Below are 14,370 nucleotides of genomic sequence, written 5' to 3'. Positions count from 1 at the left end.
GCTCGGATCTGGATCCGCAGTGTGGCTCGAGGGATTCTCCAGACCCGGGGGTCGCGCAGACACTCCAAATAAAAGGGTACATATTTGTACGGGATTTGCCGTAATCAGTCTGTGACGCCACCCACGGTGTGTGGTGAAGTGTGGCACCATAGCTGCTGCTGTGGGGCACCTGGGGGTGATGGGATGGCAGCTGGTTGTTAACCCCTCCATGGGTAGGGATGGTTACCCCGGGACCCGGTGACTCGATGCAGGGGACGATGATGGCAGGGGCCGGCGCGCCTGGTCAGACCAGGGAGTCTCAGCTTACTCACGGTTAAATAAATCAGACAAGTCCAGTGGTTAACCAAGGTGCTGGTGGCCGACCGCCGCAGTCGGGTGTACTCTGGTCCCCCACCCGGGCTGGTGGTCTGTGTCACTTTCCTCTGTGTTGTGATGTGGGGGACTTCCCGGTGGGGAACACGGGAGTCCGCTCCCGGTACTTCTGTTGGGAGCTGTGCCTACTGATGCTGACCCGTGGGATCTAACGGGCCCTGGCGGATGCCCTATCCCTCTCTGTGGGTGGTTGTCTGCTTTTGGGACTTTGGTTGGGACAGAATCTATAATCCTGCCTTCAATTGGTTAATTAGCTAGACCGTTGGTTCCGGTCCTGGCTTCAGGGTCCAAGTATCCCCTCTGTGCATGGTTTCCGGGTCGGTTCTCTGGTGCCGGCGGGCTCCAACCCTGCCCCGGTGCACCTCAGATCTCCGGCTGCCATCTTCCCGTCTCATGTCAGACACGGACCACCGTCTGCCACCTAGCTAATGCACCGGGGCTCCAACCCGGGTGCCTCTGCTCTCTGTACTTGAGCTTCACCTTCACACTCCTCCTCCACTACTACTCCACTTGAGCTACAAACTTGACTGACTTTTCGCGCCCCGGGCTCTCCGGACCCCTAGGTGGGCGTTCTCCATCCGCCTGGTCTCGCCCACTGGTGTGCCTGTCCTACCCTGAGGGGGGATGACTAGGGTTTCAGGTCAGCTGTATGTAACCCTGTGGGGAAAGGTGTTGTGCGGGGGTTCTACTGTGTGACCACCTGGCGGCGCCAGGGCGTCACATATGCCTCGCCACAAAGGATACTCCACTACCTGCTGGAGTAAGATTTCTGGTGCAGCAAATTTGATGAGCGGCGGTTGCCACACTGCATCCAAACTCCGCTCTCTTGTGGGAGCTGGACAAAAATGGAATAGAATGCCAAGAGAATACTGTCATAAAACCTTTGATGAATCAAGTTTGGGTCTTATACGAGTTGGAGCAACAATAGAAAAAAACATTTTTGTTTTTAAGGCTACTCTGCAATTGCACAACAAAACCACTTTAAGCACAACTGTATGTGGTGGAATGGTGTTATAAACGTTTACATCCCTGGTAGATTTTTTGCTTTCTTGACCTTGTTTCAGAGAATATGATTTTTTTTTCCACTCATGGGTAGTGGTTAAGTGAAGCCATTTATTGTCAAACTACTGTTTTTTCGCTTTTTATATCATAATGACAACCAAAAACCATTCAAATGACCCTGATCAAAAGTTCACATACCCCAGTTCTTAATACCGTGTATTGCCCCCTATAACATTAATGACAGCTTGAAGTCTTTTGTGGTAGTTGTGGATGAGGCTGTTTATTTTCTCAGATAGTAATGCTGCGCATTCTTCTTGGCTAAAAAGCCTCCAGTTCCTGTAAATTCCTGGACTTTCTTGCATGAACTGCACGCTTGAGTTGTCGCCAGAGTGTTTCAATGGTATTGAGGTCAGGGAACAGAGATGCCTTTCCAGAACCTTCACTTTATTCTGCTGTAGCCAATGACAGGTTGAGTTGGCCTTGTGTTTTGGATTGTTGTCATGTTGGAACATCCAAGTACGTCCCATGTGCAGCTTCCCGGCTGATGAGTGCAAATTTGTCTGCAGCATTTGCGGATAATGTGCTGCATTCATCTTTCCTTCAACTTTGACCAAGTTTCCTGTGTCTTTGTACGAGGGGATTTTGATAAGTCTTTCCCTTTATCCAGAAAGAAACAAGATAGGATGATGAAACTTTATATTTATTCCACATACTCTCCACTGATGACAACACACTGCTTACATCGGTATTCTAAGTTCTGTAAGACTAGCAAATAGAAGGATTTTGGTTTTGCTTCCAACCAGTCATCCGTAGCAGCCATCGCATCAGAAATGGTGTGAAATTTGGTACCCTTGAGGTGTTTCTTCAGGTTTGAAAACAGATGAGAATTGAAAAGAGCTAGATCTGGTGAATAAGGTGGGTGGTCAACCAGCTGAAAGCCCAGCTCTGCCAGTTTTGCTGTGGTCACTTGTGCAGTGTGAGCGGAGGCGTTGTCTTGCAGGAACAAGATTCCTTTGGACAGCTTGCCGCACCTTTTGGCCTTCAAAGCTGCCTTCAATTGGTCCAAAGGTTCAATGTAATACCTTGCATTGATGGTGGAACCCTTTTGAAGGTAGTCTAGCAGCACAGCCTCCTTATTCCAGAACACAGTCGCCATCACCTTAGTGTCTGATTTTGCACCCTCAACTTCTTTGGACGAGCAGAACCACTGTGCTTCCATTCTTTGACTGCTCCTTGTTTTCAGGGTCATACAAATAAAAAAAGTCTCATCCATAGTGACCAGTTAATCCAGGAAGTTCTTATCAGTCCGGAAATGTTGACAAATGGACCAGGAAGTTTTCACTGCTTGCTTCTCTGATCTGTTGTCAAACATTTGGAGACCAATTTTGCAGATACCTTCCTCATGTCCAAATGTTCATAGATAATGACACAAACACGTTCACAAGAAATTCTAATGATGTCTGCTATTGCTTTAGCTGAAATTTGTCGATTCTCCAATATGAGGTTGTGCACAGCATCGATGATCTCCCAAACAACAACCACTCTTGGTCGACCAGGACGTTCCTCATCGCTAGTGCTGAAGAGGCCCGTTTTAAATTTGGCAACTCAAGAATTTTAGCACTCTTCTGCGCTCAGTTGCTGTGAATATCGCATTAAACTCCGCCATTTTGTTTTCCTGCGTGCGGAGAACACTGTTACCATAAGCTACAAAACAGAAAATGTTTAAAACATATACAGTATTAGACACATGAGGCTTTCATGTGATGTAACATTCATTACCATAGAAACAAAAAAAGATCACAAAGCCAAAGAATTATCACCAGCAGCTCCTCATAGCTCACACATCCCCACATCATCAGTGATCCATCTCCATGCTTTACAGCAGGAATCGTGTTTCTTTTATCATAGGCCTTGTTGACACCTCTCCAAATCGAATTATTTATGGTTGTGGCCAAAAAGTTCAATTTTGGTCTCATCACTCTAAATTACCTTGTTGCAGAAGTTTCGAGGCTTGTCTCTGTGCTGTTTGGTGTCTTGTAGGCAAGATACTTTGTGGCATTTGTGCAGTAATGGCTTTCTTCTGGCGACTCAAGCATACAGCCCATTTTTCTTCAAGTGCCTCCTTATTGAAACAGCCATTATGATAGTTATCAGTGAGTCCTGTATTTCAGCTGATGTTATTTGTGGGATTGCATGCCGAACAATTTTCCTGGCAGTTGTAGCAAAATTTTTGTTGGTCTACCTGATCATGGTCTGCTTTTTACAGAGCCTTTGATTTTCCATTTGTTATTCACAGTTTGAACACTGCAGACTGGTGTTATCAATTCCTTGGATATCTTTTTGTATCCTTTTCCGGTTTTATACAGTTCAACTATCTTTTCCCGTAGATCCGTTGACAATTCTTTTACTTTCCCCATGACTCACAATCCAGAAATTTCAGTCGCTGGATTAAAGATGCAAGAGCCTGTCTGCATCCCAGAAACTCACTCAGCTTTTATGCCCACACACTGATTACAAGCAAACATGTGAGGATGTTACCTTTATTAACCATTCAAATACATTTGTGTCAACTTCTGTGAATGTTATCGGGCCAAAATCACCAGGGTATGTGAACTTTTGATTAGGGTATTTTGGATGTTTTTGGTGTTTCATTACGATTTAAAAAGAGAAAACACAGTAGTTTGACAATAAATGGCTTCACCCAACCACTAACCATGATTGGAAAAAAAAGTTTTTGTTTTATCATTCATATTCTCTGAAAAAAGGCCTAGAAAGAAAAAAATCTGCCGAAGTATGTAAACTTTTGAGCACAACTGTATTTAGATTGCTGCCACTCCTATGTTTATTCAAGCAAATGAAACCTCTGTTATGTGATCATTCTCTTTGTTCAGGAGACTACACACAAATCCCTCTTCTGGCTTTTGACATTGTTCATCTTCACTGGTATCATTTCAACATAGGAGAGAACACACACATCACTCTCTCCTTGCCTCGGATATTGCTCATCTTCTCTGCTATTACATCTGTTAAGGAGAGAACACATAAATCACTCTCTCCTCACTTCTGATATTGCTCATGTTCACTACAATCAACTCCGTTCAGGAGAGAACACACAAACCACTATCTCCTCACTTCTGATATTGCTCATCTTCACTGCTGTCAGTTCACTGCTGGAGAGAGAACACAAATAGCTCTCTTCTTGCAGCTGACATCACTACACTGCTATATTTGAGCAAAGTCATAAGTGAGTAGAAAGTGATTTGTACTGTCTCTTACACTGAAGTGATCGCAGAAGAGACAGGCAATGTCAGCAGGGATGAGAGAGTGATGTGTCTTCTTGCTTCTGTACAGATAGTGCGCACATAAAAGAGGTTGATCAGCACTGGCTCTAGGAAAGCCAGCTGTCAGTCAGGATAGAAGGCAGGGCTGTAATCTAAATAAGTGGGTGAATGGTGTAACAAGCAATTCAGCCACGCCAAGGCTGCACTTAGTACCTTAATTTAATTTATTACAGTAAAGTTGTTTTTTAGGGAAACGGAGGAACAGATTAAAAACAAAAAAAAGCATGATTTGTATTGTTGCTACATCTCCTACAAGACTGTGTGGATCCTCCGACGTGTTATTTTACGTTGACAGAATACCTTTAACAGTGCCCATTTGTCGGTTTCTTGTGTTAAGTTATCTTTTCCATATTCAGATACACCATTGTTTAGTTACTTACAGGAACCAGTCTACTGCAATAATGAGTGTTATATCCTCAGTGGGGAGCCCTACTGATGTCAACACTATAACCATGGTAACCAGGCCAGCTTGGGGGATACCCGCAGCTCCGATGCTGGCAGCCGTTGCTGTGATACTGTGTGAAGAGTAAAATGGAACTTCAGAAAACCTTATTACACAGTATATAATAAACAGTATACGCATCACAGTAAATAACATTGAACTATTGAAATCTAGTTTCCAGGTAATCTACTCTCAGGACAAGTAGAATAATTAAGGAATATAGAAACTGAAATCTTTGCAACACTCAGAATTGCACATTTTTTATCATTTGAAATGTAATATCAAAAAAAGATCTATTATCTCAAACAGATTTTTATTCTAAGCATTTTTTAAATGGTGATTTTTTTTTAAATAAATGTACAAAAAAACAACAAAAAAAAAACAGTTTTCACAGTAGCTACTGGAATACACAATGTTTTTTATGGTCACTTGTCAGTGCAGTATTGGACAAGGACAGCGGAATAACTTAATTATTATTACTGTTAGATTGTGCATAAATTATCACTTGTAATTAAAAAAAAATAATGAAAAAAAAACTAATAATTGTAAAAGACATGTTTATTTCTTTTCTGTGTATTGGAACAAAACAAAAAAAAGGCAAATTGGATATAATTTTACACAAAAGCTCCAAAATGGACCAGTCAAACACAGTTGGCGCAATCAACTTAATATTTGGTTACACATCCTTTGGCGTAAATAACTGCAATCAATGACTTCCTATAACCATCAACATGCTTCTTACACCACTCAGCTGGAATTTTGGACCACTCTTATACAATTTGTTCCAGGTCTCTCAATTTTGAAGGGTGCCTTCTCCAAAGAGCAATTTTAAGATCTCTCCACAGGTGTTCAATGGGATTTAGATCTGGACAAATTACTGGCCACTTCAGAAACGTCCAGCTCTTTGTTTCCATCCATTTCTGGGTGGTTTTTGAAGTATATGTGGGGTCATTGTACTCCTGGAAGACCCATGACCTAGTACACAAACCCAGTTTTCTGACATTGCGCACTATATTGCAACCCAAAATCGTTTGATAATCTTTATATTTCATTATACCTTGCACACAGTCAAGGCGCCCAGTGCCAGAGGCAGCAAAAGCAACCCGAAAACATATTTGAACCTTTACCATATTTGATTGTAGGTACTGTGTTCTTTCCCTTGTAAGCTTCATTCTGTTTTCGGTATACAGTGTGTCCACCCATATCCTGTCCACCGAGAACGGCGGCAGCTATAGGCATAGAAGTGGTGTCTAGGTATAGTCAAGTAGCCATGCGCGACGCAATGAAACCACCTATAGTGCCACCTGGTGGAAAACAACGGAGCATTTTTATCTCGAAAACGGAACGAGATAGAGAAAAAAAGTGAATTACAAAGTTGTAGGGCATCATCAATTCAATACGAATCAACACCTTGCATTCAGCAATGCTATGATATGAAACCCATGACTCCCTCAAAACATTGAATGCTGGTCACGCATATGGTGCTCATTTAAGTTTGATGCTCAAATTGGCCACTGTCAGCTGCAATGCACATCTGGACTCTGAACAGCATACTGTATCTTGCTGCACGTTGTGCAATATGGTAGGTGACACGTTTGCATCTGTAATACGTTGTCGTAGGTCCTGCAATGTTGGTGGAGGGGTCGCATACACCTGCTGTTTGATGTGACCTCACAGAAAGAAGTCCAATGGGGTCAGGTCAGGTGAGCGTGGAGGCCACTCCATGCAGCCACCATACCCAATAACTTGTAGGAAGGTCTCCATGAGGTATCGCTTCACGTCTGCAGCCTTGTGACTTTTACACGTTCTAATCATAGCATTTCTGTATGCAAGGTGTCGATTCGTATTGAATTGATGATGCCCTACAACTTTGTAATTCACTTTTTTTCTCTATCTCGTTGTTTTTAAGTTAAAAGTGCTAACTCCGTTGTTTTCCACCAGGTGGCGCTATAGGTGGTTTGCATAGCACATGGCTACTTTACACCACTTCTATGCCTATAGCTGCCGCGGTTCTCAAGTTAATGGCAGTGGTACATGCATGTGAACGATTTGGGCTCCAGGCAAAGTCTGTCTTCAATACTGCTGATAGTGGCTCATGGTCCAGTACTGCATGCAGAGATATGCGGCTCAGAGAAACTTACCTGATGGTGATGATCTGTCCAAAGTTAAGTTCATAATTGTTTACTTGTGCAATAAAAATGGCAGCAAGTGCCTCATACAAGGCAGTTCCATCCATGTTAATTGTGGCTCCCACAGGCAGCACAAAACGAGTGACACGCTTGTCTACGCCATTATTTTCTTCAAGGCATTTGAAAGTGATGGGTAGCGTAGCAGAGCTGTTAAAAACAAATGTCAGAAGGTGTTACATATAACTGGATGTAGGCCATCTAGTTGCATACATGTGAGTGGTCTTACCTACTCAGTGCGAACATGATAAATATCTGGGGCCTATGCAAAATTACTTGGGCATCTCATTATTTCCATCAATTTCTCTCTTTTTTGCACGTTATTCAGCTACTGAAGTCTTTCACTTCTCAAGCATGGTGTTTCAATGCTACTGAAAATTGATATAAAGGCCAGATCATATATTTTATGGTACCAAGGGAAAGGTGAATGTAATATTAATTGACGCGTAAGATGGAAACGGCCCACTGTTGACATTGTGCCTGCCATTTGCCTTGTAAAGCCACTGCCAGCCAGTATAATCTCTGCTGCCCTCCGAATCCACAGTGCATTAGTTTATTGATTCGAAGTAAGACAAACCGATTTATTTGATTCTGCGTCTAACAGCGCCTAAACACATTAGAATAAGGTTGGCTTAACCCGCTAATATTGATGCATTTGGCAGACAATATAATGTGTATGGGGCCGCTAGATGATCATTCCGTAATGGTTTGGATTTTGTTTTTACAGTGTTCAGTTCATTGTTTTGTAAAAATGACTCGTGAATATATTTCAGTTTCTGAACTTACATCAAAGATCGGGTCCTGACATGACATACTAGTACGCCATATGTCAGGAAAATGTTAAATAAAACAACATATCCAAATAACCAATCCAAGGTTTCCTTCGGTTAAATTAAGTTTGGATGCGGTTTTGCATCTGCTTACACACACACACACACACACACACACACACACACACACACACACACACACACCCACACACATTATACAGTGCCTACAAGTAGTATTCAACCCCCTGCAGATTTAGCAGATTTAGCAGGTTTACACATTCGGAATTAACTTGGCATTGTGACATTTGGACTGTAGATCAGCCTGGAAGTGTGAAATGCACTGCAGCAAAAAAGAATGTTATTTCTTTTTTTTTTTAAATTGTGACAAGTTTATTCAGAGGGTCATTTATTATTCAACCCCTCAAACCACCAGAATTCTGTTTGGTTCCCCTAAAGTATTAAGAAGTATTTCAGGCACAAAGAACAATGAGCTTCACATGTTTGGATTAATTATCTCTTTTTCCAGCCTTTTCTGACTAATTAAGACCCTCCCCAAACTTGAGAACAGCACTCATACCTGGTCAACATGGGAAAGACAAAGTAGCATTCCAAGGCCATCAAAGACAAGATCGTGGAGGGTCACAAGGCTGGCAAGGGGGTACAAAACCCTTTCCAAGGAGTTGGGCCTACCTGTCTCCACTGTTGGGAGCATCATCCGGAAGTGGAAGGCTTATGGAACTACTGTTAGCCTTCCACGTCCTGGACAGCCCTTGAAAGTTTCCACCCGTGCCGAGGCCAGGCTTGTCCGAAGAGTCAAGACTAACCCAAGGACAACAAGGAAGGAGCTCCGGGAAGATCTCATGGCAGTGGGGACATTGGTTTCAGTCAATACCATAAGTAACGTACTCCACTGCAATGGTCTCCGTTCCAGACGAGCCCGTAAGGTACCTTTACTTTCAAAGCGTCATGTCAAGGCTCATCTACAGTTTGCTCATGATCACTTGGAGGACTCTGAGACAGACTGGTTCAAGGTTCTCTGGTCTGATGAGACCAAGATCGAGATCTTTGGTGCCAACCACACACGTGACGTTTGGAGACTGGATGGCACTGCATACGACCCCAAGAATACCATCCCTACAGTCAAGCATGGTGGTGGCAGCATCATGCTGTGGGGCTGTTTCTCAGCCAAGGGGCCTGGCCATCTGGTCCGCATCCATGGGAAGATGGATAGCACGGCCTACCTGGAGATTTTGGCCAAGAACCTCCGCTCCTCCTTCAAGGATCTTAGGATGGGTCGTCATTTCATCTTCCAACAAGACAATGACCCAAAGCACACAGCCAAGAAAACCAAGGCCTGGTTCAAGAGGGAAAAAAATCAAGGTGTTGCAGTGGCCTAGTCAGTCTCCTGACCTTAACCCAATTGAAAACTTGTGGAAGGAGCTCAAGATTAAAGTCCACATGAGAGACCCAAAGAACCTAGATAACTTGGAGAAGATCTGCATGGAGGAGTGGGCCAAGATAACTCCAGAGACCTGTGCCGGCCTGATCAGGTCTTATAAAAGACGATTATTAGCTGTAATAGCAAACAAGGGTTATTCCACAAAATATTAAACCTAGGGGTTGAATAATAATTGACCCACACTTTTATGTGGAAAATTTATTAAAATTTAACTGAGCAACATAACTTGTTGGTTTGTAAGATTTATGCATCTGTTAATAAATCCTGCTCTTGTTTGAAGTTTGCAGGCTCTAACTTATTTGCATCTTATGTAACCTGCTAAATCTGCAAGGGGTTGAATACTACTTGTAGGCACTGTATATATATATATATATATATATATATATATATATATATATAAATAAATACACACACACACACAATATATATATATATATATATATATATATAAATAAATACACACACACACACACACACACACACACACACACACACACACACAGACCTCAATATAACAGTCTTCAGCCTATACCGTTATGTTATGAAAGTCATTAACTATTATAAATGATATCATTCATGCAACTTACATGGAAAAGAAGGGGGTGACACCAGTGGCATACAAACAAATAGACTTGGTATAAAACCAGAAGGACATGTATTATGGCAAATGCACTGTATTTACGTCCCAACTGAAACCCCTTAGTGTTCTTACCAGTGATAACTCTTCTAAGGCCATTATAGAGTATGATACTTACAAAAATGAAAATACTATTTGGGGGGTCTCATACTGTACATAGGAGGACTGTGTGGGGTCATACTGTGTATAAGGAAGTCCAGGAAAAAGAAAAAAATCCAGCACTCGTGTCCAGGAAATGTAATAAAATTTGCTTCTTTTATTTATTCAATTTTCATAGTAAAATTGGATCATATCCACAAAGTATAAAAAATCCCCATAAAGACAGGATGGGATGACAGAGGAGTACGCGTTTCGAGCTACATGCTCTTAATCTCAATCCATGTGTATAAGGAAGCTATGCGAAGAAACATACTGTATATAGCGGGCTATATGAAGGGTCATACTGTTTATAGGAGGACTGTGTGGTGGCTCATACTGTATATAGGGGTAATCATACTGTTTATAAAGGGCTGTGTCGGTGCTCATGCTGTATATAGCGGACTGTATTTGGGCTCATACTATATATAGGGGGGCTGTGTGGGGTCTCATACTGTATGCAGGGTGGCTTATACTGGAAGTAAGGGTCTATGTGGGAGCTCATCCTGTCTATAGGTAGCTGTGTGTGAACTCATACTATATATGGGGTTATGTGTGCACTCATACTATATATGGGGTTATGTGTGCGCTCATACTGTATATGGGTAGTGTACTGCACTTTCCCCATCTTCGGACGTATCAAACATCATGAGGAAGTGAGTAGGCATCCGCAGCTCGAACTTTCCTTTGATTTTCGATTCATCTGAAGGCAGGGAGAGTGATGCAGCGCTGATGTGGCACAGGGCTAGCGTAAAGTGATGTCATGTGAGCCCCAGAATTCAAGTGCCAACACCGCTGGAACAGTGCCCGCAACGAGAGAGAGTATAACTGTTCTTATTTTAACAGGGGGTCATTTATGGTTATTGAAAAGGTTTAGTTAGAGTAGTGGATTACCCCTTTAAAATAAAATATAATTAATGTGTAAATATTGACATTGAAGAAAAAATATTTTAGCCTATTGGTTCGCAATTGACAGTCACAGTCTCTCATGTGGCCCCTTGGGTAAATTAAAGAGAATCTGTCACCAGGTTTTTCCTACCCCATCTGAAAGCAGCATAATTGAGAGACAGAGACCATGATTGCAGTGATGTGTGACTTAGGGCGGCTTTGCACGTTGCGACATTGCACGTGCGATGTCGATGGGGTCAAATCGAAAGTGACGCACATCCGGCGTCGCAGTCGATATCGCAACGTGTAAAACCTTTTTGATACGATGAACGAGCGCAAAAGCGTCGTTATCGTATCATCGCTGCAGCCTCCGACATTTCCATAATGCCGATGGTGCAACAGGTACGATGTAGTTCCTCGCTGCAGCGGCAGCATACATCGCTGTGTATGAAGCCGCAGGAGCGAGGAACATCACCTTACCTGCCGCCGGCTGCAATGAGAAGGACTGAGGTGGGCGGGATGTTTACATCCTGCTCATCTCCGCCCCTCCGCTCCTATTGGCCGCCTGCCGTGTGACGTCGATGTGACGCCGCACGGCCCGCCCCCCCCTAAGGAAGGAGGCGGGTCGCCGGCCAGAGGGACGTCGCACGGCAGGTAAGTGCGTGTGAAGCTGCCGTAGCGATAATAATCGCTACGGCAGCTTTCACTAGATATCGCACGTGCGACGGGGGCGGGACTATCGCTGCAGCATCGGTAACACATTGTTACCGATGTCGCAGCGTGCAAAGCCCGCCTTACTGCGCTATCCGGATCAGCCAATCAGGATAATTAAAAAAAAAAAAAAAAAAAGGTAAAAAGAAAGGGAATAGGAATAAAGTAGGCGCGTTATACTTACTAGTCTCCGTGCGGCCATAACACTACCTCTGGGGCCACTCATTACTAGAGTTGAGCGCGGTTCGTGGTTCGAGGTTCTCCAGTTCTAAGCTCGAGTGATTTTTGGGGCTGTTCGAGATCGAACTAGAACTCGAGCTTTTTGCGTTCGAGAACGGTTCTAGCAGCAAAAAGCAGGGCTTTTTACAGCTACAGTGTGCAGGAGCCATCGCTGGCAGCCTGCCACAAGCTGGTAACCAAGATAAACATCGGGTATCCAAGCAAAGCGCTTTGGTTAGTAACCCGATGTTTATCTTAGTTACGTGCAGGAAGCCCACACTTCCCGCTCAGCTCACTCCGCCCCCTCCTGCCCGCGGCATGTACACACACACACACGTACACATACATACACACACACACACACACATCCCCCCCCCCCCCCGCTCGGCTTACCTGCGGTGATGAAGTCCCGCCATCCCGACCTCAGCGCTGTCACTGTCCTCCATGGCCGCCGCTTGTCACATCACCTCTCGCTTCCGACCCGAGACGTCACGGACCTCTCGCGATACTTGATGTGAAGGCGCCGGTCATTGACCTCAGTGACAGGGGCTGTCGGCAGTGCTGGAGATCAGCGCAGGTAATGTACCTCGCTGACAGCAGCACTTGTCATGCCCTGCAGTGACCTGGGCTGACCCATTGATGTTAGCTCGGGTCACTGCACTGCTCTCCCAGCCAATGGGGAACATCCTACTCTTCATTGACTGGGACAGTGTGGATCATCATGGCAACCCCTTGGATTACACCAGACCTGGATTTGTTTTTCATTCTAATAAATTGGTTAAAGAGGGAATGTTTTGGGGAGTGTTTTTTCAAATAAAAATGTGGTTGTCGTCTATTTTTTTTTTATTACTGACTGGGTTGGTGATGTCGGGTATCTGATAGACGCCTGACCTCACCAACCCCAGGGCTTGATGCCAGGTGACATTACACATCTGGTATTAACCCCATATATTACCCCGTTTGCCACCGCACCAGGGCGCGGGATGAGCTGGGGCGAAGCACCAGGATTGGCGCATCTAATCGATGCGCCACTTCTGGGGCGGCTGCGGCCTGCTATTTTTAGGCTGGGGAGAGTCCAATAACCATGGACCTCCCTAGTCTGAGAATATCAGGCCCCAGCTGTCTGCTTTACCTTGGCTGGTAATCCAATTTTGTGGGACCCCTACGTGTTTTTTTTTTAATTATTTATTTAATTTAAAATAACAGCGTGGGGTGCCCTCAGTTTTGGATTACCAGCCAAGGTGAGGTTGCCAGCTGTGGTCTGCAGGCTGCAGCCGTCTGCTTTACCCTAGCTGGCTACAAAACTAGGGGGAACCCTACGTCATTTTTTTTTCATTTTTTTTGGCTAAATACAAAGCTAAGCACCCCTTAGTGCCACATAAAAGGCACCAAAGGGTGCTCCACTTTTTCTCCACCTTTTTCTCCACTTTTTCTCCATTTTTTTCCCCACTTTTTTTCCACTTTTTCTCCACTTTTTCTCCACTTTTTCTCCGTTCTTTTTCTATGGTCGGTCTACCCATTAGCTCTGCCATGCATACTGTAGCTCTACACCTACTGCACATGTTACTTTATGATTGACATCTCTTTCGTACCAGAGCTGTCTAAGCCTACTCTGACCCCATATTTGTCATTACTATATTGTCCTTGTACTGTATTATGACATTTGTATCATGTGTTTCATTTCTTGCTGTGTTGCGATTTTTTTGCTGCATCCCAATTGTACCTCTACATTGTTCGAGTTTATGTTATTGTTCTCTCACTCTTATGTGATACTGATTATTGTCATTTTTCATGATTACATGCAGATAAGTCCAATCTGATGAAGGCTCAGGCCGAAACGTCATTTGTAACTTGTTTTGGACAAAAACATATATGCTTATGAAAAAAAAATTTCTTAATACGGACCAATAAAGAGTGATTTTGCATTACTATCCATTGTGACTTACTGACTTAGTCTGGGAGATATAGAGTGCCGAGGTTACTCACTAATTTTATCTATTATTACCTCTGAGCACCTATATACCAGTGAGCAGAGCTTCCTCTACAGTAGTTCTCCTGATTAGGCATGCCCTTACCTCATGAGCAGGGCATTGCAGCTTTGGTAGCAACCATTACGACATGGACTCTGCTGCTGTGGACCCGGGGAGAGTGAGTGCAGATTCATTGCACCCACACTCCTCACATGAAGGGTCCGCACTCCTAGAAAAT

At 43.8% G+C, this 14,370-nt stretch overlaps 1 protein-coding gene across 2 annotated transcripts in view; it reads right to left on the bottom strand.

The window, feature by feature from the left end:
• The window catches only part of LOC142315122 (excitatory amino acid transporter 1-like), a 283,934-nt gene that overhangs the window by 4,240 nt on the left and 265,324 nt on the right, over positions 1 to 14,370 (bottom strand). For both annotated transcript variants that reach the window (XM_075352522.1, XM_075352521.1), the window contains exons 8-9: positions 7,299 to 7,493; positions 5,096 to 5,230 (exon numbers count right to left, since the gene is read on the bottom strand). In XM_075352522.1, coding sequence (XP_075208637.1) covers positions 5,096 to 5,230; positions 7,299 to 7,493 — 330 coding nt within the window. The remainder of the gene's footprint in view (positions 1 to 5,095; positions 5,231 to 7,298; positions 7,494 to 14,370) is intronic.

Source organism: Anomaloglossus baeobatrachus, chromosome 1, assembly GCF_048569485.1.
Source record: "Anomaloglossus baeobatrachus isolate aAnoBae1 chromosome 1, aAnoBae1.hap1, whole genome shotgun sequence".
Lineage (NCBI taxonomy): Eukaryota > Metazoa > Chordata > Amphibia > Anura > Aromobatidae > Anomaloglossus > Anomaloglossus baeobatrachus.
Note: the sequence above shows the minus strand (reverse complement) of the source record. Positions and strands in the feature narration are given on the sequence as shown.